The 26,109-nt window shown below is 52.9% G+C and overlaps 1 protein-coding gene across 1 annotated transcript in view; it reads right to left on the minus strand.

Annotated features, from left to right (window-relative positions):
- The window catches only part of LOC116955856 (roundabout homolog 1-like), a 435,354-nt gene that overhangs the window by 58,658 nt on the left and 350,587 nt on the right, over nt 1–26,109 (minus strand). The window contains exons 5-7 of the mRNA XM_076053760.1: nt 11,132–11,289; nt 9,793–9,913; nt 3,614–3,752 (exon numbers count right to left, since the gene is read on the minus strand). Of these exons, the coding sequence (XP_075909875.1) occupies nt 3,614–3,752; nt 9,793–9,913; nt 11,132–11,289 (418 nt within the window). The remainder of the gene's footprint in view (nt 1–3,613; nt 3,753–9,792; nt 9,914–11,131; nt 11,290–26,109) is intronic.

The raw sequence follows: 26,109 nt of genomic DNA on the forward strand, positions 1-26,109 counted from the left end.
CGGAGCCAGGAGATTGAATATCTACCCTCGGGGCTCCTCCAGAAACAACGAAAAACCGCTACGGGTGGCCACGTGGAATGTTCGAACGCTCACTACGGAGGAGTGGCTGCCACTCCTCTGTTGGGAACTGGACCGGTACCGCCTGGATCTATGTGGCATTCAGGAGGTCCGGTGGACCGGTTCTGGCTCCTGCCACCAGGCTACTTTGGGCTCACCTTCCCATCAACCGGAGGCGAGGAATGGTGGTCGTGGTTACTTATGCCCCCACCGAAGATGAACATCCGTGGAGGGATGCAGGCAAAGCCGATGAATCAGATGCCTTTTATGACCTCCTGTCACAGGTGCTGGCTAAAGTGGCCCCTCGGAATAGAGTCATCATGTTGGGTGACTTCAATGCCCTAGTTGGTCATGATGCTGGCACCTGGTCTGGAGTAATTGGAGGGCATGGGCCAGATCAGCTCAATAACAATGGTAGGAGGCTGCTAGATTTTCGTGCAGCCCATGGGCTTGTAATTACCAACACGCTGTTCCGGCATCGGCGCATCCACACAACATCATGGATGCATGCCGGGTCCAAGCAAGAACATTTGCTGGACTACATAGTGACGGACCAGCGGATGCGAGCCCATGTCCTTGACACCAGCACCTACCGTGGAGCTGATCTGCCCTCTGACCATCGACTAGTCATCTGTAAGATGCGCCTGCCATTATTCCACTCCGGTGGTGGGTGTACACCCAGGACCCCATTCCAACCTAAAGTGGCCTGGTCTCAGTTATCTGATGAAAGTTGCAAGCGAGAATTTCATCATCGCTTGCAGCTGGGATTGGCATCGTCCCCGACTCCTCCTGATGTCGAGGGTAAATGGGCGAGGTTTAGGACTGTGACTCATGCAGCTGCAATGGCTGCTTTGGGTACGCGGTCCAGACCTCCCCAGAGACCCTGGCTGACAGAGGACGTGTTCAGGATGGTTGAGAAAAAGCGACAGGCCCACTGTCATCGGCTACAGAATCCCACGTCAGAGAATGAGGAAGCTTACCGAAGCCTTCGCTTGGAGGTTTGGAGAGCCGTGAGGCGCTGCAAGGATGGGTGGTGGTCGCGGGTTGCTGAGGAGATGGAATCTGCCTCAGTGGCCCGTGATCACAAATCTCTATTTAACTCCATCAAAAAAGTAACCTGCAGTGCCACACCTATTACCATCATTAGGTGAAAAAACGGTGATCCAATCTCCGACCTCCAGGAACAGGTTTGCAGATTTGCTGAGCATTACTGTGAGGTCCTGGGGGAGGAAAAATCCCTCAGCCAGGAAAACATCGTGGCACAAAGTGAGGATGACCCTGCTGAGGCTGCGGTGCCTCAAATATTGGAAGAAGTCACCCCCTGTGAGTGGCTGGCTGAGGTGCCATCTGTTGAGGGAGTACTGAAGGCAATCCGGAGTCTGAGACCAGGAAAGGCAGCGGGCAGAGATGATCTCCCAAGCGAAATGCTGAGGGAGGGTGGCGTTTGTGCACAGACTGCCCTATATGACATCATAACAACAGTCTGGACCACTGGATGGGTTCCGCAGGATTGGAAGGATGCCCTGGTGGTCCCCCTTTTTAAGAAGGGGGACCGCACAGACTGTAACAACTACAGGGGCATCTCACTCCTCAGTGTGCGGGGAAAGGTCCTGGCAAGGATTATTCAACATCGCCTTGCCAGGCACGCTGAGGAGAGGCTTGCGGAGCCCCAATGCGGTTTCAGGAAAGGGCGGTCCTGCACAGGTGCCATATTTTCTGTCCGTCTGCTAAAGCAGAGGTGTAGAGAATTCCAACAAGACCTACATCTCTGCTTTATTGACCTGGTCAAGGCCTATGATACCATCAGTAGGCCTGGGCTCTGGGTTGTTCTTCGTGCTTTTGGAGTACCTAACCCTCTGCTCACGATCATGAAGGCCTTCATGATGGTGAGCGGGCCAGGGTAAAACTACGTGGCCGGGAGTCAGAGCCATTCCCTGTTCACCTTGGGGTGCGACAGGGATGTCCTCTGGCTCCCACATTATTTAACATATATTTTGACCACGTAGTTCGTGAAGCCTTCAATAGCTGTACCGGGGGAATCTCCATATCGTACAGATATAATGGGAGGCTGATCGATGCCCGGGTGCGGTCAAGGGAAGGCTCCCTATTGCTCAACCAGGTTAAGTATGCTGATGATTTGGTAATAGCTGCTCATTCAGAGGAGGAGTTGGAGACGCTGTTGCTGAGACTGGAGCGTGCAACTAAGAGGTGGGGCCTTACCATCAGCCCCACCAAAACTAAGCACCTGCCTGGGTATTTTGTACCATCAGACACTCCACCCCCACAACTCCCAATCGGTGATGGGGCATTTGTGGAGCGAGAGGAGATTTTCCCATACCTGGGCAGTGTGCTTATGACCGGCTCCAGTTTAACAGCATAGGTCTCACTCCGAATCAGTCGAGCGGCAATATCTTTTCATCGGTTGTGTTACACTGTGTGGAAGCTACCTGGTCTGTCGCTCCGCACTAAGCTTCAGGTCTTCTCGGCCACGGTCATTCCCACCCTTCTCTACGCTTGCGAAACGTGGACCCCCCTATAGGAACATCTTCGCCGGTTAGAAACATTTAGGCTGGCCTGCCTACGATCCATCCTGGGTATAACCAGAATGGATTGTGTGAGGAGCTCACAAATCCTTGAAAGATCTGGGCAAGGTCCCATCGGTGAGCTCCTCCGGCAGGCAAGGCTGCGTTGGCTGGGTCATGTAGCCCGCATGCCCAGCCACCTCATGCCTAAACAGTTTTTGTTCGGCCGGATCGAGGAAGTTAAACGGGCGCGGCACGGGCGAGAGAAGAGATGGAGTGATGTGGTACAGGAGGATGTGGAGCTGAGTTGACTTGCCAATGACCGGTACCAGCGGTGTCAAGATCGGCCTCAGTGGAGGAGGCTCGTGAAGGACGCTGCTACTGGGCAGTTGGAGGCAGTCGCCCTCCAACAACAACGGAGGGCGGAGGAGCGACGCTCACAACAATGAGCGGAGCGCCGGGTGGCTAAAGCACAGCAGGTTGGCACACTAGGGGGCACAGGTGGTGCATCAGCCAGTCATCTCGGTCATCCCAGTCAGTGGACCCGTGGCACCTGGGTCTGCCCCGTGACCTCCTGCCAGCGGGCGTGCGACACTTCCACGTGGCCTCAAGGTGCACATAGCCTGGCACAAGCGTCGTGGTGACGTCACCGCCACTTAGTGGCGAATCGCGGCCGTTGTATTGTGGGGAGCGGTGGCGCAGCGGTTAACGCTACGCTGCGCTACGAACCCGGCGACCCGACTTCGATTCCCACTCACGGCCAACACCATCAGTGACGATTTTCCAAACCGGTCCTGGGCCTCCCTTAGCTCTTCTCAGCCTCAAATGAGCAAGCCTGGTGTAGCGGTGCGTAGCAAAAAAAGTCGCCGCCGGGGAGACGAAGGCTCGCCGGGCGTGGCTGTGGCCACCCACCCCCTCTCGTGTGCCGTTCCGGCCTTCCCAGGCGCTGCTCGCTAACAGCGCTCGCCCCTGCCGTCTGTCACAGGCTACGCGGGGGATCTTCGTCTGTATGGTGCTCAACGCTCAACGCGCACCTGCCCCTGGGCAGCTCGGCGTCGTCCTTCCGCCAGCGCACGGTCGGCAGGGGGTCGCCTCGCGCCTCGCACGCAAACTCGGCGCTCTCGTCCAGCAGCCGCACCAGTGGCACGGGTCGGCGGGTGAACGAGGGACGCTCTGGGGGAGGGTGGAGGGTGGAGGGGCGCGGGGAGGAGCGGGCACACAAAGACAAAAGATCCACCCGAGCAGGATCAGTAGACTGGTTGGGGCAAGTGCCGTGAGCGAGATGGCAGTGGCTGTATACGAAGGCCGGCATTGAGGGTTCGGCAGTCGCTCGCTCGCTCGCTCGCTGGCTCGCTCGCTCGCTCACCGACTCACTGACCCACTCACTCACTCACTCACCCACTCACTCACTCACTCACCCACCCACTCACCGACCAACTCACCCACCCACTCACTCACTCACTCACCCACTTACTCACCCACTCACTCACCCACTCATCCACTCACTCCCCACTCACTCACCCACTCACTCACCCACTCACTCACCCACCCACTCACCGACCAACTCACCCACCCACTCACTCACTCACCCACTTACTCACCCACTCACTCACCCACTCATCCACTCACTCCCCACTCACTCACCCACTCACTCACCCACTCACTCACCCACTCACTCACTCACTCACGCACTCACACACTCACTCTCTCATTCACCGACTCACTCACTCACCCACCCACTCACCGACCCACTCACGCACTCACTCACTCACTTACTCACCCACTCACTCACCCACTCACCCACTCACTCCCCACTCACTCACCCACTCACTCACCCACTCACTCACCCACTCACCCACTCACTCACTCACGCACTCACACACTCACTCACCCACTCACCGACCCACTCGCCCACTAACTCACCCACTCACTCACTCACTCACCCACCCACTCACCGAGCCACTCACCCACTCACCCACTTACTCACCCACTCAGTCCTCACTCACTCACCCACTCACTCGCTCACCCACTCACCCAGCCACTCACTCACCGACCCACTCAAACACTCACTCACACACTCACTCACCCAATTACTCACCCACTCAGTCCTCACTCGTTCACTCACCCACTCACTCGCTCACCCACTCACCCAGCCACTTACTCACTCACCCACTCACTCACCCACTCACTCACCCACTCACCCAGCCACTCACTCACTCACTCACCGACCCACTCACCCACTCACTTACTCACTCACCCACTCACCGACCCACTCACCCACTCACTCACTCACCCACTTACTCACCCACTCACACACCCACTCACCCACTCACTCACCCACTCACTCACCCACTCACTCACCCACTCACCCACTCACTCACTCACACACGCACTCACACACTCACTCACCCACTCACCGACCCCACTCGCTCACTAACTCACCCACTCACTCACTCACTCACCCACCCACTCACCGAGCCACTCACCCACTCACCCACTTACTCACCCACTCAGTCCTCACTCACTCACCCACTCACTCGCTCACCCACTCACCCAGCCACTCACTCACCGACCCTCTTACCCACTCACTCACTCACTCACCCAATTACTCACCCACTCAGTCCTCACTCACTCACCCACTCACTCGCTCACCCACTCACCCCGCCACTTACTCACTCACCCACTCACTCACCCACTCACCCAGCCACTCACTCACTCACCGACCCACTCACCCACTCACTCACTCACCCACTTACTCACCCACTCAGTCCTCACTCACTCACCCACTCACTCGCACACCCACTCACCCAGCCACTCACCCAGCCAATCAGTCACTCACTCACCCACTCACTTACCCACTCACTCACCACCCACTCACTCACCCACCCACCCACTCACTCACCCAGTCACTCACTAACCCACCCACTCACTCACTCACTCACCCACTCACGCACTCACTCACCCACTCACTCCCCACTCACTCACCCAATCACTCCCCATTCACTCACCCACTCACTCACCCACTCACTCACGACCCACTCACTCACTCACCCACTCACCCACTCACTGACTCACCACTCACTCACTCACCCACTCACTCCCCACTCACTCACCCACTCACTCACCCACTCACTCACCCAACCACTCATTAACCCACTCACCCATTCACCCACCCACTCACCCTCTCACTCACTCACCCACTCACCCACTCACTCACTCACTCACGCACTCACCAAGCCACTCACTCACCGACCCACTCACCCACTCACTCAGTCACTAACTCACCAACTTACTCACCCACTCAGTTCTCACTCACCCACTCACTCACCCACCCACTCACTCACCCACTCACTCACTAACCTACCCACTCACTCACCCACTCACTCACTCACCCACTCACTCCTCACTCACGCACCCACTCACTCCCCACTCACCCACCCACTCACCCACTCACTCACCCAACCACTCATTAACCCACTCACCCACTCACCCATTCACCCACCCACTCACCCTCTCACTCACTCACCCACTCACCCACTCACTCACTCACTCACGCACTCACCAAGCCACTCACTCACCGACCCACTCACCCACTCACTCAGTCACTAACTCACCAACTTACTCACCCACTCAGTTCTCACTCACCCACTCACTCACCCACCCACTCACTCACCCACTCACTCACTAACCTACCCACTCACTCACCCACTCACTCACTCACCCACTCACTCCTCACTCACGCACCCACTCACTCCCCACTCACCCACCCACTCACTCACCCACTCACTCACCCAACCACTCACTAACCCACTCACCCACTCATCCAGCCACTCTCCCACTCACCCAGCCACTCACTCACTCACTCACCCACTCACTCACCACCCATTCACTCACCCACTTACTCACCCACTCAGTTATCACTCACCCACTCACTCCCCACTCACTCACCCACTCACTCACCCACTCACTAACCCACCCACTCACTCACTCACTCACCCACTCACTCACTCACTCACCCACTCTCTCCCCACTCACTCACCCACTCACTCATCCACTCACTCCCCACTCACTCACCCACTCACTCACCCACTCACCCAACCACTCACTAACTCACTCACCCACTCACTCACCCACTCACCCACTCACTCACCCACTCACTCACCCACTCACCCACTCACTCACCCACCCACTTTCTAACACTCGCCTGCCCACCTACTCGAAAGACTGTTGGAGCAGCACCTATGAAGGCCTGCACGGCACACGAGGGGGTGGGTGGCCAGAACCACGCCTGGCCTCCTTTGTCTCACACACCCACCCACACACCCACACACCCACAAACCCCCACCCACACACACACAACAACCGCCATTCGCCAGGCCATGTGCACCTTGAGGCCACGTGAAGTGTCGAACGCCCGCTGGCAGGAGGTCACGGGGCAGACCCAAGTGCCACGGGTCGACTGACTAAGATGACTGAGATGACTGGCTGATGCACCACCTGTGACCCCTACTGTGCCAACCTGCTGTGCTTTAGCCACCCGGCGCTCCGCTCGTTGTTGTGAGCGTCGCTCCTCCGCCCTCCGTTGTTGTTGGAGGGCGACTGCCTCCAACTGCTCAGTAGCGTCCTTCACGAGCCTCCTCCACAGAGGCCGATCTTGACACCGGTGGTACCGGTCATCGGCAAGTCCACTCAGCTCCACGTCCTCCTGTACCACATCACTCCATCTCTTCTCTAGCCCGTGCCGCGCCCGTTTTTCCCCCTCGATCCGGCCGAACAAAAGCTGTTTCGGCATGCGGTGGCTGGGCATGCGGTCTACATGACCCAGCCAACGCAGCCATGCCTGCTGGAGGAGCTCACCGATGGGACCGTGCCCAGATCTTTAAAGGATTTGTGAGCTCCTCACACAATCCAGCCTGGTTAAACCCAGGATGGATCGTAGGCAGGCCAGCCTAAATGTTTCTAACCGGCGAAGATGTTCCATTAGGGGGGTCCACGTTTCGCAAGCGTAGAGAAGGGAGGGAATGACCATGGTCGAGAAGACCTGAAGCTTAATGCGGAGCGACAGACCATGTAGCATCCACACAGCGTTACGCAACCGATGAAAATATATTGCCGCTCGACTGATTAGGAGTGAGACCTCTGCTGTTAAACTGGAGCCGGTCATAAGCACACTGCCCAGGTATGGGAAACTTTCCACTCTCTCCACAACTGCCCCATCACCGATTGGGAGTTGTGGGGGTGGAGTGTCCGATGGTACAAAATACCCAGGCAGGTGCTTAGTTTTGGTGGGGCTGATGGTAAGGCACCATCTCTTAGTAGCACGCTAAAGTCTCAGCAGCAGCGTCTCCAACTCCTCCTCTGAATGAGCAGCTATTACCAAATCATCGGCATACATAACGTGGTTGAGCAATAGGGAGCCATCCCTTGACCGCACCTGGGCATCGATCAGCCTCCCATTATATCTGTACCATATGGAGATTCCCCCGGTACAGCTATTGAAGGCTTCACGAACTACGTGGTCAAAATAGATGTTAAATAATGTGGGAGCTAGAGGACATCCCTGTCGCAGCCCAAGGAGTACAGGGAATGGCTCTGACTCCGGCCACGTAGTTTTACGCGGGCCCGCTCACCATCATGAAGGTCCTTAATGATCGTGAGCAGAGGGTCAGGTACTCCAAAAGCACGAAGAACAACACACACCTCCACACACACACTCACCCACACACACAACAACAACCGCCATTCGCCACTAAGTGGCGGTGACGTCACCACGACGCTTGTGCCAGGCTATGTGCACCCTGAGGCCACGTGAAGTGTCGAACGCCCGCTGGCAGGAGGTCACGGGGCAGACCCAGGTGCCACGGGTCGACTGACTGAGATGACTGGCTGATGCACCACCTGTGCCCCCTACCTCCTCGCGGTGCCGGACGGGCAACTCTGTCGTGGACAGTGCTGTGGGGGGAGGGCCAATTCCGATTGGCCACCACAGTGGCTAAACGGGGGCTCTGGACGGGTGCGAGGGGCTGGTAACCCCTCGACCTTCAATGAATTACCACTAAACCACGAGTTAAACACACACCCACACACACCCACACACACACCAACACACACACCCACACACACACACCCACACACACACACCCCACACACACCCCACACACACCCACACACATCCCACACACACCCCACACACACCCACACACACACACCCCACACACACACACCCCACACACACACACCCCACACACACACACCCCACACACACACAGATCCCCCATATAGCCTTAACAGACTGTAGGGGCAAGTGCTGTTAGCGAGCACCTATGAAGGCCGGAACGGTACACGAGGGGGTGGGTGGCCAACACCACGCCCGACCGCCTTTGTCTCCCTAGTGGCGATGTTTACACACCGCGCCAGGTACTCATTTGAGGCTGAGTCGACCTAGGGGAGTCCCGGGACCGGTTCAGATAATCGTCACTGGTGTTGGCCGTGAGCGGGAATCGAACCCGGGTCGCCAGGTTCATAGCGCAGCGCGCTAACCGCTAGACCACCGCTCCCCTGAACACACGCTCTCAACACACACACACACACACCGACACACACCCACATACACACACCAACACACACACACACCCACACACACACCCACACACACACCCACACACTCACACAAACACCCACACACACCCACACACACACAGACACACCCACACACACACCAACACACACACACAACACCCACACACACCCACACACACACACCCACACACACACACACACACCAACAAACACACACCCACACACACACCTACACACCCACACACACCAACACACACACAACACCCACACACACACCAACACACACACACACCAACACACACACACCCATACTCACACCTACACACCCACACACACCAACACACACACAACACCCACACACACCCCCACACACACACACACACCCACACCTACACCCACACCTACACCCACACACCCAAACACACACACACAACAACACACACACACACCCACACACACACCATCACGCTCTCTCTCACCGAGGACGGAGAGTTCGGCCACCTCGCTCTCCATCTCGCCCACCATGTTGGTACCCACACAGACACACACCTACACACACACACCACACACACACCTACACACACCCACACACACACACACACCCACACACCTACACACACACACACACCCTCACCGAGGACGGAGAGTTCGGCCACCTCGCTCTCCCTCTCGCCCACCATGTTGGTACCAACACAGACGTACTTTCCCGCATCGCTCTTCCGCGCGCTCGAGATCATCAGCTTGCCGCCGCGCGTCTGCAGGGATCATCAACATCGTGGTCATCATCATCATCGTCATCGTCGTCGTTATCATCGTCGTCGTCATCATCATGATCATCGTCATTATCGTCGTCATCATCATAATCATCGTCATCGTCGTCATCATCGTCGTCATCATTATAATCGTCGTCATCGTCGTCGTCATCATGATCGTCATCATCATCGTCGTCATCGTCGTCGTCATCATCGTCGTCATCATCATGGTCGTCATCATGATCGTCGTCATAGTCGTCATCATCGTCATCATCATAATCGTCGTCATCATCGTCGTTGTCAGCATCACCGTCGTCTTCATCGTCGTTGTCAGTATCACCGTCATCATCGTCGTTGTCATCATTGTCATCATGATAGTCGTCGTCGTCATCAAAGTCGTCATCGTCATCATCGTTGTCATCATCATGATAGTCATCATGATCGTCATCATAGTCGTCATCATCGTCATCATCATAATCGTCGTCCTTATCATCGTCGTCATCATCATCGTCATCATCATCGTCGTCATCGTCGTCAGCATCACCGTCGTCATCATCGTCGTTGTCATCAACGTCATCATCATAGTCGTCGTCATCATCGCTATCATCATCATCATCATCGTGGTCGTTATCATCATCGTCGTCATCGTCGTTATCAGCATCACCTTCGTCACCATCGTCGTCATCATCGTCATCATCATCATCGTTGTCATCATCGTCATCATCATAGTCGTCGTCGTCATCATTGTCGTCATCATCGTCGTTGTCAGCATCACCGTCGTCATCATCGTCGTCATCATCGTCGTTGTCATCATCATCGTCGTTGTCATCGTCGTCATCATCGTCGTCATCATCGTCGTTGTCAGTATCACCGTCATCATCGTCGTCATCGTCGTCGTCATCGTCGTCGTCATCGTCGTTGTCATCGTCGTCATCATCGTCATCGTCGTCGTCATCATCATGATCGTCGTCATAGTCGTCATCATCGTCATCATCATCATCGTCGTCGTCATCGTCGTTGTCAGCATCACCGTTGTCATCATCGTCGTTGTCAGTATCACCGTCATCATTGTCATCATCATAGTCGTCGTCGTCGTCATCATAGTCGTCATTGTCGTCGTCATCATCATCTCTATCATCATCATCGTCGTCATCATCATCATCGCTATCATCATCGTCGTCATCGTCGTCGTCATCACCGCGGGCGCGCGCCACCGCTCACCGTGACGCGCTCGTCACGTGTCGCCAGCGTTGCGCCGTCCTTGCGCCAGGCGACGGTGGGCTCTGGGTGCCCGCGTGGCGGGTGGCACTCGAGCACGGCCGGCTCGCCCACGGCCACCACCGCGTCCGCCGGGCTCTGGCGGAAGTCGTCGCGGAGGACTGCGGAGAGAGAGAGAGACGCGCGGAGGCGTGAGGTGTGACACGTGTGGTCCCTTCGATGAGGGTGGTGGTGGTGGTGGTGAGTAGCAGCAGTAGCAGCACCACCACAGAGGCGGAGGTGTGACACGTGTAGCCCCTTCGATGAGGGTGGTGATGATGATGAATAGCAGCAGCAGCACCACACAGAGGCGGAGGTGTGACACGTGTGGCCCCTTCGATGAGGGTGGTGGTGGTGGTGGTGGTGAGTAGCAGCAGCAGCACCACACACACACAGGCGGAGGTGTGACACGTGTGGCCCCTTCGATGAGGGTGGTGGTGGTGGTGAGTAGCAGCAGCAGCACCACACACACAGAGGCGGAGGTGTGACACGTGTAGCCCCTTCGATGAGGCTGTGGGGATGATGAGTAGCAGCAGCAGCACCAGCACACACACAGAGGCGGAGGTGTGACACGTGTAGCCCCTTCGATGAGGGTGGTAGTGATGAGTAGCAGCAGCAGCACCACACAGAGGCGGAGGTGTGACACGTGTAGCCCCTTCGATGAGGGTGGTAGTGATGAGTAGCAGCAGCAGCACCACCACACACACAGAGGCGGAGGTGTGACACGTGTAGCCCCTTCGATGAGGCTGCTGGGCGCAAGTGCAAATCGACCCACGTGAAGGTGGCCACAACATACGAAGGGGTGGGTAGCCACCACGACCATAGACACAAAGATAAAGGTGCCCCGCGTAGCCTCAACAGACTGTAGGTGCAAGTGCTGTTAGCGAGTAGCAGCACCTATGAAGGCCGGCACGGCACACGAGGGGGTGGGTGGCCAGCACCACACCCGTCCGCCTTTGTCTCCCCGCCCCCCCCTCCCCCCCCCCGTGCCGATGTTTACAACACACCGCATCAGGTTTAATCATTTGAGGCTGAGTCGATCTAGGGGATGGGCCCAGCACCGGTTCGGATAATCGTAGGGGCAGCAGCGACCCTCACCGCTGCGCCACCGCTCCTTCCACGTGGACGCGCACAACCCTCACCGCTGCGCCACCGCTCCTTCCACGTGAACGCGCGCGACCCTCACCGCTGACATTCACACCGCGGGCAGCGAGGGTAGTAGCTGAGCGTTGCCGACAGGGGGAGGTGGAGGAGCGTTGAACGGGGAAAGGTTTTTAAAAAAAAACTAAAATTCACGTTGGGGAAGGGCCGAAAATATAACTGCAGCTTAGAACGGATCGTCACGGATCCCATTAGCGCTTATAACGGATCCTGAGTGAGAGGGTGAGTGAGAGGGTGAGTGGGTGAGTGAGAGAGAGAGTGAGTGGGTGAGTGAGAGGGTGAGTGGGTGGGTGAGTGGATGAGAGTGAGTGGGTGAGTGAGAGGTTCAGTGGGTGGCTGAGTGGATGAGAGAGAGTGAGTGGGTGAGTGAGAGGGTGGGTGGGTGAGTGGGTGGGTGAGTGAGTGGGTGGATGAGTGGGTAGGTGAGTGGGTAGGTGAGTGGGTGGGTGAGTGAGTGGATGAGAGAGTGAGTGGGTAGGTGAGTGGGTGGGTGAGTGGATGAGAGAGAGAGACTGGGTGGATGAGTGGATGAGAGAGAGAGAGAGTGAGTGGGTGAGTGAGTGGGTGGGTGAGAGAGAGTAAGTGAGTGGGTGAGTGGGTGAGTGAGTGGGTGAGTGAGAGGGTGAGTGGGTGGGTGAGTGGATGAGAGATAAAGTGGATGCGAGAGTGAGTGGGTGAGAGAGTGAATGGGTGAGAGAGTGAGTGGGTGAGTGAGAGAGTGAGTGGGTGAGAAAGTGAGTGGGTGAGTGAGAGAGTGAGTGGGTGAGAAAGTAAGTGGGTGAGTGAGAGAGTGAGTGTGTGAGAGAGTGAGAGGGTCAGTGAGTGAGTGTGTGCGAGAGTGAGTGGGTGAGAGAGTGAGAGGGTGAGAGAGTGAGTGGGTGGGTGAGTGAGTGGGTGGGTGAGTGGGTTGGTGATTGAGTGGGTGGATGAGTGGGTGGGTGGGTGAGTGAGTGAGTGGGTGGGTGAGTGAGTGAGTGAGTGGGTGAGTGAGTGGGTGGGTGAGTGGGTCGGTGAGTGAGTGGGTGGGTGAGTGAGTGGGTGGGTGAGTGGGAGAGTGAGTGGGTGGGTGAGTGGGTCGGTGAGTGAGTGGGTGGGTGAGTGAGTGGGTGGGTGAGTGAGTGGGTGGGTGAGTGAGAGAGTGAGTGGGTGGGTGAGTGAGTGGGTGGGTGAGTGAGTGGGTCGGTGAGTGAGTGGTTGGGTGAGTGAGTGGGTGGGTGAGTGAGTGGGTGGGTGAGTGAGTGAGTGAGTGGGTGGGTGAGTGAGTGGGTGGGTGAGTGAGAGAGTGAGTGGGTGGGTGAGTGGGTGGGTGGGTGAGTGAGTGGGTGGGTGAGTGGGAGAGTGGGGAGTTGGGGTAGGCACCGTGCGTAGGAGTCTCTCGGAGTCTAGGGGCGGGGTGGGGAGGACTATCTTTAGTAAGTGCGGGGTGAGAGGGAGTAGGGGGTGAAGGGCGTGGTGGTGGTGGTGTGGGGGTGTGCAAGGTGGGGGGTTAATTGGTGGGTGGGTGTGCCACTGCGATACCGATTGTCGTGCTGCAGGAGCTGAATGTGGAGCAGCGCGCTCGAGACCGGGAATTCCGTCGCTGTGTGAATGAATCACTTTGGTGTGCGCTCGGTGCACCGAACGCACACCAAAGACAAAGATTCCCCGTATAGCAGCGGCATGCTCTAGGGGCAAGTGCCTGTTAGCGAGTAAGCAACACAAATGAATGCCGGCAAGGCACACGAGGGATGTGGGTGGGCATCACCACTGTCATCACCATTACCAAAATCTACACCACCATCACCACTACCATCACTACTAGCATCAACAACAACATCACCATCACCACCACCACCAACAACATTTACATCACCAACATCACCACCACCATCTACACCGTCATCACCAACATCTACACCACCATCACCACTACCATCACTAATACCAACATCACCATCACCACCACCATCAACAACAACATCTACATCACCATCACCAACATCACCATCACCACCACCATCTACACCGTCATCACCAACATCTACACCACCATCACCACTACCATCACTACTACCATCAACAACAACATCACCATCACCACAACCATCAACAACATTTACATCACCATCACCAACATCACCACCACCATCTACACCGTCATCACCAACATCTACACCACCATCACCACTACCATCACTACTACCATCAACAACATCATCACCATCACCACAACCATCAACAACATTTACATCACCATCACCAACATCACCATCACCACCACCATCTACACCGTCATCACCAACATCTACACCACAATCACCACTACCATCACTACTACCAACATCACCATCACCACCACCATCAACAACAAAATCTACATCACCATCACCAACATCACCATCACCACCACCATCTACACCGTCATCACCAACATCTACACCACCATCACCACTACCATCACTACTACCATCAACAACATCACCATCACCACCACCACCATCAACAACATCTACATCACCAACATCACCATCAACACCACCATCTACACCGTCATCACCAACATCTACACCACCATCACCACCACCATCACTACTACCATCAACAACAACATCACCATCACCACCACCATCAACAACATTTACATTACCATCACCAACATCACCATCACCACCACCATCTACACCGTCATCACCAACATCTACACCACCATCACCACTACCATCACTACTACCAACATCACCATCACCACCATCAACAACATCTACATCACCATCACCAACATCACCACCACCATCTACACCACCATCACCACTACCATCACTACTACCATCAACAACATCACCATCAACAACATCTACATCACCATCACCAACATCACCATCACCACCACCATCTACACCATCACCACCACCATCTACACCATCAGCACCATCTACATCACCACCACCATCTACATCACCACCGTCACTACCATCACCACCATCATCACCACCATCACTACCATCACCATCTACATCACCATCATCGCTACCACCACCATCTACATCACCACCATCACTACCATCACCATCTACATCACCACCATCATCACCACCACCATCTACATCACCACCATCACTACCATCACCATCTACATCACCACCATCACTACCATCACCATCTACATCACCACCATCATCACCACCACCATCTACATCACCACCATCACTACCATCACCATCTACATCACCATCATCGCTACCACCACCATCTACATCACCACCATCACTACCATCACCATCTACATCACCACCATCATCACCACCACCATCTACATCACCACCATCACTACCATCACCATCTACATCACCACCATCACTACCACCACCATCTACATCACCACCATCATCACCACCACCATCTAGATCACCACCATCATCACCATCACCATCTACATCACCACCATCACTACCATCACCACCATCATTACCACCATCACTACCATCACCATCTACATCACCACCATCATCATCACCACAATCTACATCACCACCATCACTACCACCACCATCTACATCACTACCATCACTACCATCACCATCTACATCACCACCATCATCACCACCACCATCTAGATCACCACCATCATCACCATCACCATCTACATCACCACCATCACTACCATCACCATCTGCATCACCACCATCACTACCATCACCATCTACATCACCCACCATCACTACCATCACCATCTACATCACCACCATTACAACCATCACCACCATCATCACCACCATCACTACCACCACCATCTAGATCACCACCATCACTACCATCACCATCTACATCACCACCATCATCATCACCACAATCTACATCACCACCATCACTACCATCACCACCATCATCACCACCATCACTACCATCACCATCTACATCACCACCATTACTACCATCACCATCTACATCACCACCATCACTACCATCACCATCTACATCACCACCATCACTACCATCACCATCTACATCACCACCATCACTACCATCACCATCTACATCACCAGCATTATCATCACCACAATCTACATCACCACCATTACTACCATCACCATCTACATCACCACCATCACTACCATCATCATCTATATCACCACCATCACTACCATCACCATCTACATCACCACCATCACTACCATCACCATCTACATCACCACCATCACTACCATCACCATCTACATCACCACCATCACTACCATTACCATCTACATCACCACCATCACTACCATCACCATCAACATCACCACCATCACTACCATCACCATCTACATCACCAGCATCATCATCACCACAATCTACATCACCACCATTACTACCATCACCATCTACATCACCACCATCACTACCATCACCATCTACATCACCACCATCACTACCATCACCATCTACATCACCACCATCACTACCATTACCATCTACATCACCACCATCACTACCATCACCATCTACATCACCACCATCACTACCATTACCATCTACATCACCACCATCACTACCATCACCATCAACATCACCACCATCACTACCATCACCATCTACATCACCAGCATCATCATCACCACAATCTACATCACCACCATTACTACCATCACCATCTACATCACCACCATCACTACCATCACCATCTACATCACCAGCATTATCATCACCACAATCTACATCACCACCATTACTACCATCACCATCTACATCACCACCATTACTACCATCACCATCTACATCACCACCATCACTACCATCACCATCTACATCACCACCATCACTACCATCACCATCTACATCACCACCATCATCACCACGACCATCTACATCACCACCATCACTACCATCACCATCTACATCACCATCATCGCTACCACCACCATCTACATCACCACCATCACTACCATCACCATCTACATCACCACCATCATCACCACCACCATCTACATCACCACCATCACTACCATCACCATCTACATCACCACCATCACTACCACCACCATCTACATCACCACCATCATCACCACCACCATCTAGATCACCACCATCATCACCATCACCATCTACATCACCACCATCACTACCATCACCACCATCATTACCACCATCACTACCATCACCATCTACATCACCACCATCATCATCACCACAATCTACATCACCACCATCACTACCACCACCATCTACATCACTACCATCACTACCATCACCATCTACATCACCACCATCATCACCACCACCATCTAGATCACCACCATCATCACCATCACCATCTACATCACCACCATCACTACCATCACCATCTGCATCACCACCATCACTACCATCACCATCTACATCACCCACCATCACTACCATCACCATCTACATCACCACCATTACAACCATCACCACCATCATCACCACCATCACTACCACCACCATCTAGATCACCACCATCACTACCATCACCATCTACATCACCACCATCATCATCACCACAATCTACATCACCACCATCACTACCATCACCACCATCATCACCACCATCACTACCATCACCATCTACATCACCACCATTACTACCATCACCATCTACATCACCACCATCACTACCATCACCATCTACATCACCACCATCACTACCATCACCATCTACATCACCACCATCACTACCATCACCATCTACATCACCAGCATTATCATCACCACAATCTACATCACCACCATTACTACCATCACCATCTACATCACCACCATCACTACCATCATCATCTATATCACCACCATCACTACCATCACCATCTACATCACCACCATCACTACCATCACCATCTACATCACCACCATCACTACCATCACCATCTACATCACCACCATCACTACCATTACCATCTACATCACCACCATCACTACCATCACCATCAACATCACCACCATCACTACCATCACCATCTACATCACCAGCATCATCATCACCACAATCTACATCACCACCATTACTACCATCACCATCTACATCACCACCATCACTACCATCACCATCTACATCACCACCATCACTACCATCACCATCTACATCACCACCATCACTACCATTACCATCTACATCACCACCATCACTACCATCACCATCTACATCACCACCATCACTACCATTACCATCTACATCACCACCATCACTACCATCACCATCAACATCACCACCATCACTACCATCACCATCTACATCACCAGCATCATCATCACCACAATCTACATCACCACCATTACTACCATCACCATCTACATCACCACCATCACTACCATCACCATCTACATCACCAGCATTATCATCACCACAATCTACATCACCACCATTACTACCATCACCATCTACATCACCACCATTACTACCATCACCATCTACATCACCACCATCACTACCATCACCATCTACATCACCACCATCACTACCATCACCATCTACATCACCACCATCACTACCATCACCATCTACATCACCAGCATTATCATCACCACAATCTACATCACCACCATTACTACCATCACCATCTACATCACCACCATCACTACCATCATCATCTATATCACCACCATCACTACCATCACCATCTACATCACCACCATCACTACCATCACCATCTACATCACCACCATCACTACCATCACCATCTACATCACCACCATCACTACCATTACCATCTACATCACCACCATCACTACCATCACCATCAACATCACCACCATCACTACCACCACCATCTACATCACCACCATCACTACCATCACCATCAACATCACCACCATCACTACCATCACCATCTACATCACCACCATCATCATCACCACAATCTACATCACCACCATTACTACCATCACCATCTACATCACCACCATCACTACCATCACCATCAACATCACCACCATCACTACCATCACCATCTACATCACCACCATCATCATCACCACAATCTACATCACCACCATTACTACCATCACCATCTACATCACCACCATCACTACCACCACCATCTACATCACCACCATCACTACCACCACCATTTACATCACCACCATCACAACCATCACCAGCTACATCACAACCATCACTACCACCACCATCTACATCACCACCATCACTACCACCACCATCTACATCACCACCATCACTACCATCACCATCTACATCACCACCATCACTACCACCACCATCTACATCACCACCATCACTACCACCACCATCTACATCACAACCATCACTACCATCACCACCATCTACATCACCACCATCACTACCATCACCACACCCGGGCAGCAACAGCAGCGTTAAAGCATCCATCACGTGGCGGCAGAGAGAGAGAGAGCGCAGCGAGGGGGGTCCCCCCCCCCCAACTCCCCACTCCTTTAGTCCCCCTAATTGGACCGAGCCCGCAAGGGGGGTCCCGTGTCTTGTCCCAGCACGCCTCACTACCCCCCTCCCCATTGAGCAGCGAAGAATCCCACAGAGATTCTACAACGTCTCAGTTCATGGGGAGGTGGGTGGGTGGGTGGGGGGCAATTGGGGAGGGGGCGGTGGTGGCTGTGGCCAAAGGGGAAATGGGGGGCGGGGGAGGGGCTGGCGGGGGTGGGGGCATTTAAAATAAAATAACGTAAATCGAAGTTTGTGGTTAACAATAGCCATTTTGGTAAAGTCACGTAGAATGGAAATAAAATTATACAAATAAAACATAATATAATTCAATTCTCACGACGTTTCGGCCACAACACAAGTAGCCTTCCTCAGGTGAAGGAACAGAACTGTCGGGACGATTTCACGCTCCGCTCTCCTTCTTACCCCTTCCCCCTCTCTCTACCCCCTCTCTCTACCCCCTCTCTCTCTACCCCCTCTCTCTCTACCCCCTCTCTCTCTACCCCCTCTCTCTCTACCCCCTCTCTCTACCCCCTCTCTCTACCCCCTCCCCCTCTCTCTACCCCCTCTCTCTCTACCCCCTCTCTCTCTACCCCCTCTCTCTCTACCCCCTCTTTCTCTACCCCCTCTCTCTCTACCCCCTCTCTCTCTACCCCCTCTCTCTCTACCCCCTCTCTCTACCCCCTCTCTCTACCCCCTCTCTCTCTACCCTCTCTCTCTCTACCCCCTCTCTCTCTACCCCCTCTCTCTCTACCCCCTCTATCTCTACCCCCTCTCTCTCTACCCCCTCTCTCTCTACCCCCTCTCTCTCTACCCCCTCTCTCTCTACCCCCTCTCTCTCTCTACCCCCTCTCTCTCTACCCCCTCTCTCTCTACCCCCTCTCTCTCTACCCCCTCTCTCTACCCCCTCTCTCTACCCTCCCTCTCTCTCTACCCCCTCTCTCTCTCTACCCCATCTCTCTCTCTCTACCCCCTCTCTCTCTCTCTACCCCCCCTCTCTCTCTAACCCCTCTCTCTCTCTAACCCCTCTCTCTCTCTCTACCTCCTCTCTCTCTACTCCTCTCTCTCTCTACCCCCTCTCTCTACCCCCTCTCTCTACCCTCCCTCTCTCTCTACCCCCTCTCTCTCTCTACCCCCCCCCTTTCTCTACCCCCTCTCTCTCTACCCCCTCTCTCTCTACCCCCTCTCTCTCTACCCCCTCTCTCTCTACCCCCTCTCTCTCTCTACCCCCCTCTCTCTCTACCCCCTCTCTTTCTACACCCCCTCTCTCTCTACCCCCTCTCTCTCTCTACCCCCTCTCTCTCTACCCCCTCTCTCTCTTCCCCCTCTCTCTCTCTACCCCTTCTCTCTCTACCTCCTCTCTCTACCCCCCCTCTCACTCTACCCCCTCTCTCTCTCTACCTCTTCTCTCTCTACCCCCTCACTCTACCCCCTCTCTCTCTCTACTCTCTCTCTCTCTACCCCCTCTCTCTCTCTCTACCCCTCTCTCTCTAACCCCTCTCTCTCTCTCTACCTCCTCTCTCTCTACCCCTCTCTCTCTACCCCCTCTCTCTACCCACTCTCTCTCCACCCCCTCTCTCTCTACCCCCTCTCTCTCTACCCCCCCTCTCTCTCTACCCCCCCTCTCTCTCTACCCCCTCTCTCTCTACCCCCTCTCTCTCTACCCCCCTCTCTCTACCCCCTCTCTCTCTACCCCCCCCTCTCTCTACCCCCCCTCTCTCTCTCTACCCCCCCTCTCTCTCTACCCCCTCTCTCTCTACCCCCTCTCTCTCTACCCCTTCTCTCTCTCTACCCCCCTCTCTCTACCCCTTCTCTCTCTACCCCCTCTCTACCCCCTCTCTCTCTACCCCCCTCTCTCTCTACCCACTCTCTCTTTACCCCCCCCTCTCTCTACCCCCCCTCTCTCTACCCCCTCTTTCTCTACCCCCTCTCTCTCTACCCCCTCTCTCTCTACCCCCTCTCTCTACCCCCTCTCTCTCTCTCTACCCCCTCTCTCTACCCCTCTCTCTCTACCCCCTCTCTCTCTACCCCCCCTCTCTCTCTACCCCCTCTCTCTCTCTACTCCCTCTCTCTCTCTCTACCCCCTCTCTCTACCCCCTCTCTCTCTCTCTACCCCCTCTCTCTCTCTACCCCCTCTCTCTCTCTACCCCTTCTCTCTCTACCCCCTCTCTCTCTACCCCCTCTCTCTCTACCCCCTCTCTCCCTACTCTATGTCTATGTTCCCCCTGTTTTGTATGTTAACATTATTTTCCCCCCTCTCCTTCCCTCCCTCCGGGACCATTTTCTCAGGGCGCTGTGCGTCAACTATCCAGCCCCCCCCCCTCGCCCCCCATCGCCGCCCCCCCCCCCACCGAGCAGCTGGAGATGAGAAATTATTTTTCCCGATTCAAAAAAACCCTCCTCCCCCCCCCCCAAAAAAACCGTTTCTATTCATTGTTTTGTTGTGTCTACATGCTAAAAAAAAACTACTATAATGATTCTTTCGACGTGAATTTAATTGTGAAGATTACATTTTAAGCGCTTCGTATTTGCAGAGCTTAACGTGCCATAGACTTTCGCGAGCAATATCATCCATTGTAGACGTTTTTTTTTTGCCTCGGTGGTGGGGGGGGGCGGGGGCGGGGTTGGATCGCGTTCGTGATATTTGTGAACGCCTGCGGGTTTGTAGACAAGACGGCCGCATCACGTTCACGAGTAGGGTCTTAATTGATTGTTCACGCTTACGGTGGTGGCTTTCAAACCGCATCCATTATTCTCATCTCCCCCCCCCTCTTTTCCGAACATAGATGGACTCGTCCGTCTGAACAAACTGACAAATCGCTCTCCGTGGTGCTGACGTTTTAAAAAAAGATAAAACGCCACTTTTATTTTTTGTTGTTGTTGCTTGCTGTGGTTTTTCACACCTGACGATGATTGCTTGCGTTGCAGTCGAAACGTCGTGAGAATTTTAATTGTTTCATATTTTTATTATTTTATCGTTTCCCTTCTAACGTGACGACTTTACCGAATGAACCAAGAATATGTTGTTGTTGATGTCTTAATTAGAACGCCGTTTTTTTATTTTTTTAAAAGAGGTCACTCACAAACGGCCCAGCCTGGTGGACACGTCCCGAGCCGCCTCCGCTAAATTTCTCCTCTTTTCTTCCCACAACGGCGCCTTGAGACGCCGGTGGAAGGCGCCGTACAGATGGATTTGCATTGTTATTATTATTAGCATGATGTTGGGCAGATCGATCATTAAGGGCACCACCCCTCCCCCAGCCCCTTTGCTTAAACGACAGACGCTAAGTTTGGTCTTAGCTAGAAAAACTAAACTATACATCCATAATGAAGTATTTTTTTTTTTAGGATAGATCGCGTAAATGTATAAATGTGTCGTTAAACCCGCCACCACCCGACACAGCCAACTAGTAAGGATTGTGTCACGTGAACAGAACGTGGCCAATTCGTCACTGGTACAGCACTAGTGTATAGTGTAGTGTATAGTGTAGTGTATAGTGTAGTTTACTAGTACAGCACTTGTGTGTAGTCTATTGTATAATGTAGTGTATAGTGTAGTATACTAGTACAACACTAGTGTATAGTGTAGTGTATAGTGTAGTGTATGGTGTAGTGTACTAGTACAGCACTAGTGTGTAGTCTAGTGTATAATGTAGTGTATGGTGTAGTGTACTAGTACAGCACTAGTGTGTAGTGTAGTGTATAGTGTAGTAAACTAGCACAGCACTAGTGTATAGTGTAGTGTATAGTGTAGTACACTAGTACAGCACTCGTGTATAGTGTAGTGTATAGTGTAGTGTATAGTATACTAGTACAGCACTAGTGTATAGTGTAGTGTATAGTGTAGTGTATAGTGTAGTATACTAGTACAGCACTAGTGTATAGTGTAGTGTATAGTGTAATGTATAGTGTAGTGTGTAGTGTATAGTGTAGTATACTAGTACAGCACTCCTGTATAGTGTAGTGTATAGTGTAGTGTATAGTGTAGTGTATAGTATAGTGTATAGTAGTGTATAGTGGAGTTTACTAGTACAGCACTAGCGTATAGTGTAGTGTGTAGTAGAGTATAGTGTAGTGTATAGTATAGTGTATAATAGTGGACAGTGTAGTGCATAGTGTAGTGTATAGTAGTGTATAGTGTAGTGTATAGCAGTGTAGTGTATAGTAGTGTATAGTGTATTGTATAGTCGTGTATAGTGTAGTGTATAGTAGTGTATAGTGTATTGTATAGTGTAGTGTATAGTAGTGTAGTGTATAATGTAGTGTAGTGTGTAGTGTATACATTTTGATTTAAAGCTTTCGTGACTGCAGGGATTCATATTCTTGGTTCTTTCGGTAAAGTCACGTAGAAGGGAAACAATAAAATATATATAATTAAAAAATAAAACCAAATTCTCACGACGTTTCTACTGCAACACAAGCAATCATCATCAGGTGTGAAAACGAAGCCAAGAATATGTGTAGTGTATAGTTCAGTGTATAGTTGTGTAGTGTATAGTGTAGTGTATAGTAGTGTATAGTTGTGTAGTGTATAGTGTAGTGTATAGTGTATAGTAGTGTAGTGTTTAGAAGTGTATAGTGTAGTGTATAGTAGTGTAGTGTTTAATGTAGTCTAGTGTGTATAGTGTAGTGTATAGTGTAGTGTATAGTAGTGTAGTGTATAATGTAGTGTAGTGTGTATAGTGTAGTGTGCATAGTGTAGTGTATAGTGTAGTGTATAGTAGTGTAGTGTATAATGTATTGTAGTGTGTATAGTGTAGTGTATAGTGTAGTGTATAGTGTAGCGTATAGTAGTGTAGTGTATAATGTAGTGTAGTGTGTATAGTGCAGTGTATAGTGTAGTGTATAGTGTATAGTGTAGTGTATAGTAGTGTAGTATATAATGTAGTGTAGTGTGTAGTGTAGGAGCGCAGACCACAGTGGAGTTTCAGGACCATCTCACCGGCACAGCAGGTGAATCGATGGTTCGATTCACCTGAGGAATCGTTACGTGGGCCACCAAACCATCAGAGTAGGCATTCAGCACAACGCCCGGGTTGAAAACACAAGTATATATATTTATTTATAATTCTATACATTTTAAAAATGTTTTAACATCCTCTCACTGAAGCTTTACGAATTTAACAGTTTTGAAATTGGGTAAACCCTATTCTTATTTTTTCAATAACATCGTATTCATGTTTGTGTTGGGCAAACTCAGAGTCGTCGTTGATTTATTTGTCTGCATCGCGGTCACCCCACGTGGCATCGATGTCCCGAGCCCACGATGTAATTCCGAAGTGGCACGTGCCTTGACTGAAAATTAGCGCTGTATCGATCTCCAGTCGCGGCAGCTAAAACATCAGGGCAATGTTCTTAAAGATTCCTCGTGGTCCACCACCCCCTCTCCCCTCCCCTCTTCTCCCTCCCTCCCCTCTCCCTCCCTCCCCCTCTCTCTCTCCCTCCCCCCCTCTCCCCCTCTCCCTCCCCCCCTCTCCCTCCCCCCTCTCCCTCCCCCCTCTTCCTCCCCCCCCTCTCCCTCCCCCCCTCTCCCTCTCCCTCCTCTTCTCTCCCTCCCCCCTCTCCCCCGTCCTCTCCCTCCCCTCCTCTCCCTCCCCTCCTCTCCCTCCCCCCCATCTCCCTCCCCCCCTCTCCCTCCCCCTCCCTCCCCCCCACCCTCCCCCCTCTCCCTCCCCCCCTCTCTCCTCCCTCCTCTCCCTCCCTCCCTCCCTCCCATCTCCCTCCTCTCCCTCCCCCCCTCTCCCTCCCTCCCTCCCTCCCTCCCATCTCCCTCCCCCATCCATCTCCTTCCTCCTATCTCCTCCTACCTCTTACTTTATTTTATTTTTACGATCAGAGGAAACCAGAAAGATGCTCGGTGTAGTCGGCTCTTTGCTTCGTTCATCATTTCCTTTTTTCCAATGCTTTGCTTTATGTAAACCTCCCCCCGCGCCCTTTTTAAATGAAATATTGCACGGTCTGCTCTTCTTACCGCTTCCCTCTCTCTCTACCCCCCTTTCTCTCTACCCCCTCTCTCTCTCTACCCTCTCTCCCTACCCCCCTCTCTCTACCCCCTCTCTCTCTACCCCCTCTCTCTCTACCCCCTCTCTCTCTCTCTCTACCCCCTCTCTCTCTACCCCCCTCTCTCTACCCCCTCTCTCTACCCCCTCTCTCCCTCTACCCCCTCTCTCTCTCTACCCTCTCTCCCTACCCCCCTCTCTCTACCCCCTCTCTCTCTACTCCCTCTCTCTCTACCCCTCTCTCTCTCTACCCCCTCTCTCTCTACCCCCTCTCTCCCTCCATGTCTATGTTCCTCCTGTTCTCTATGTAAGTTTTTTTTTACGACAAGTGCTGCATCTGCACTCAGTCCTTCTTGCCTTCTGCCTCTTACTAAATCTCCCCTCCCCTCCCTCAC

Source organism: Petromyzon marinus, chromosome 62, assembly GCF_048934315.1.
Source record: "Petromyzon marinus isolate PM22_M1 ecotype Great Lakes invasive population chromosome 62, UKy_Petmar_22M1.pri1.0, whole genome shotgun sequence".
NCBI classification, from domain to species: Eukaryota; Metazoa; Chordata; class Hyperoartia; order Petromyzontiformes; family Petromyzontidae; genus Petromyzon; species Petromyzon marinus.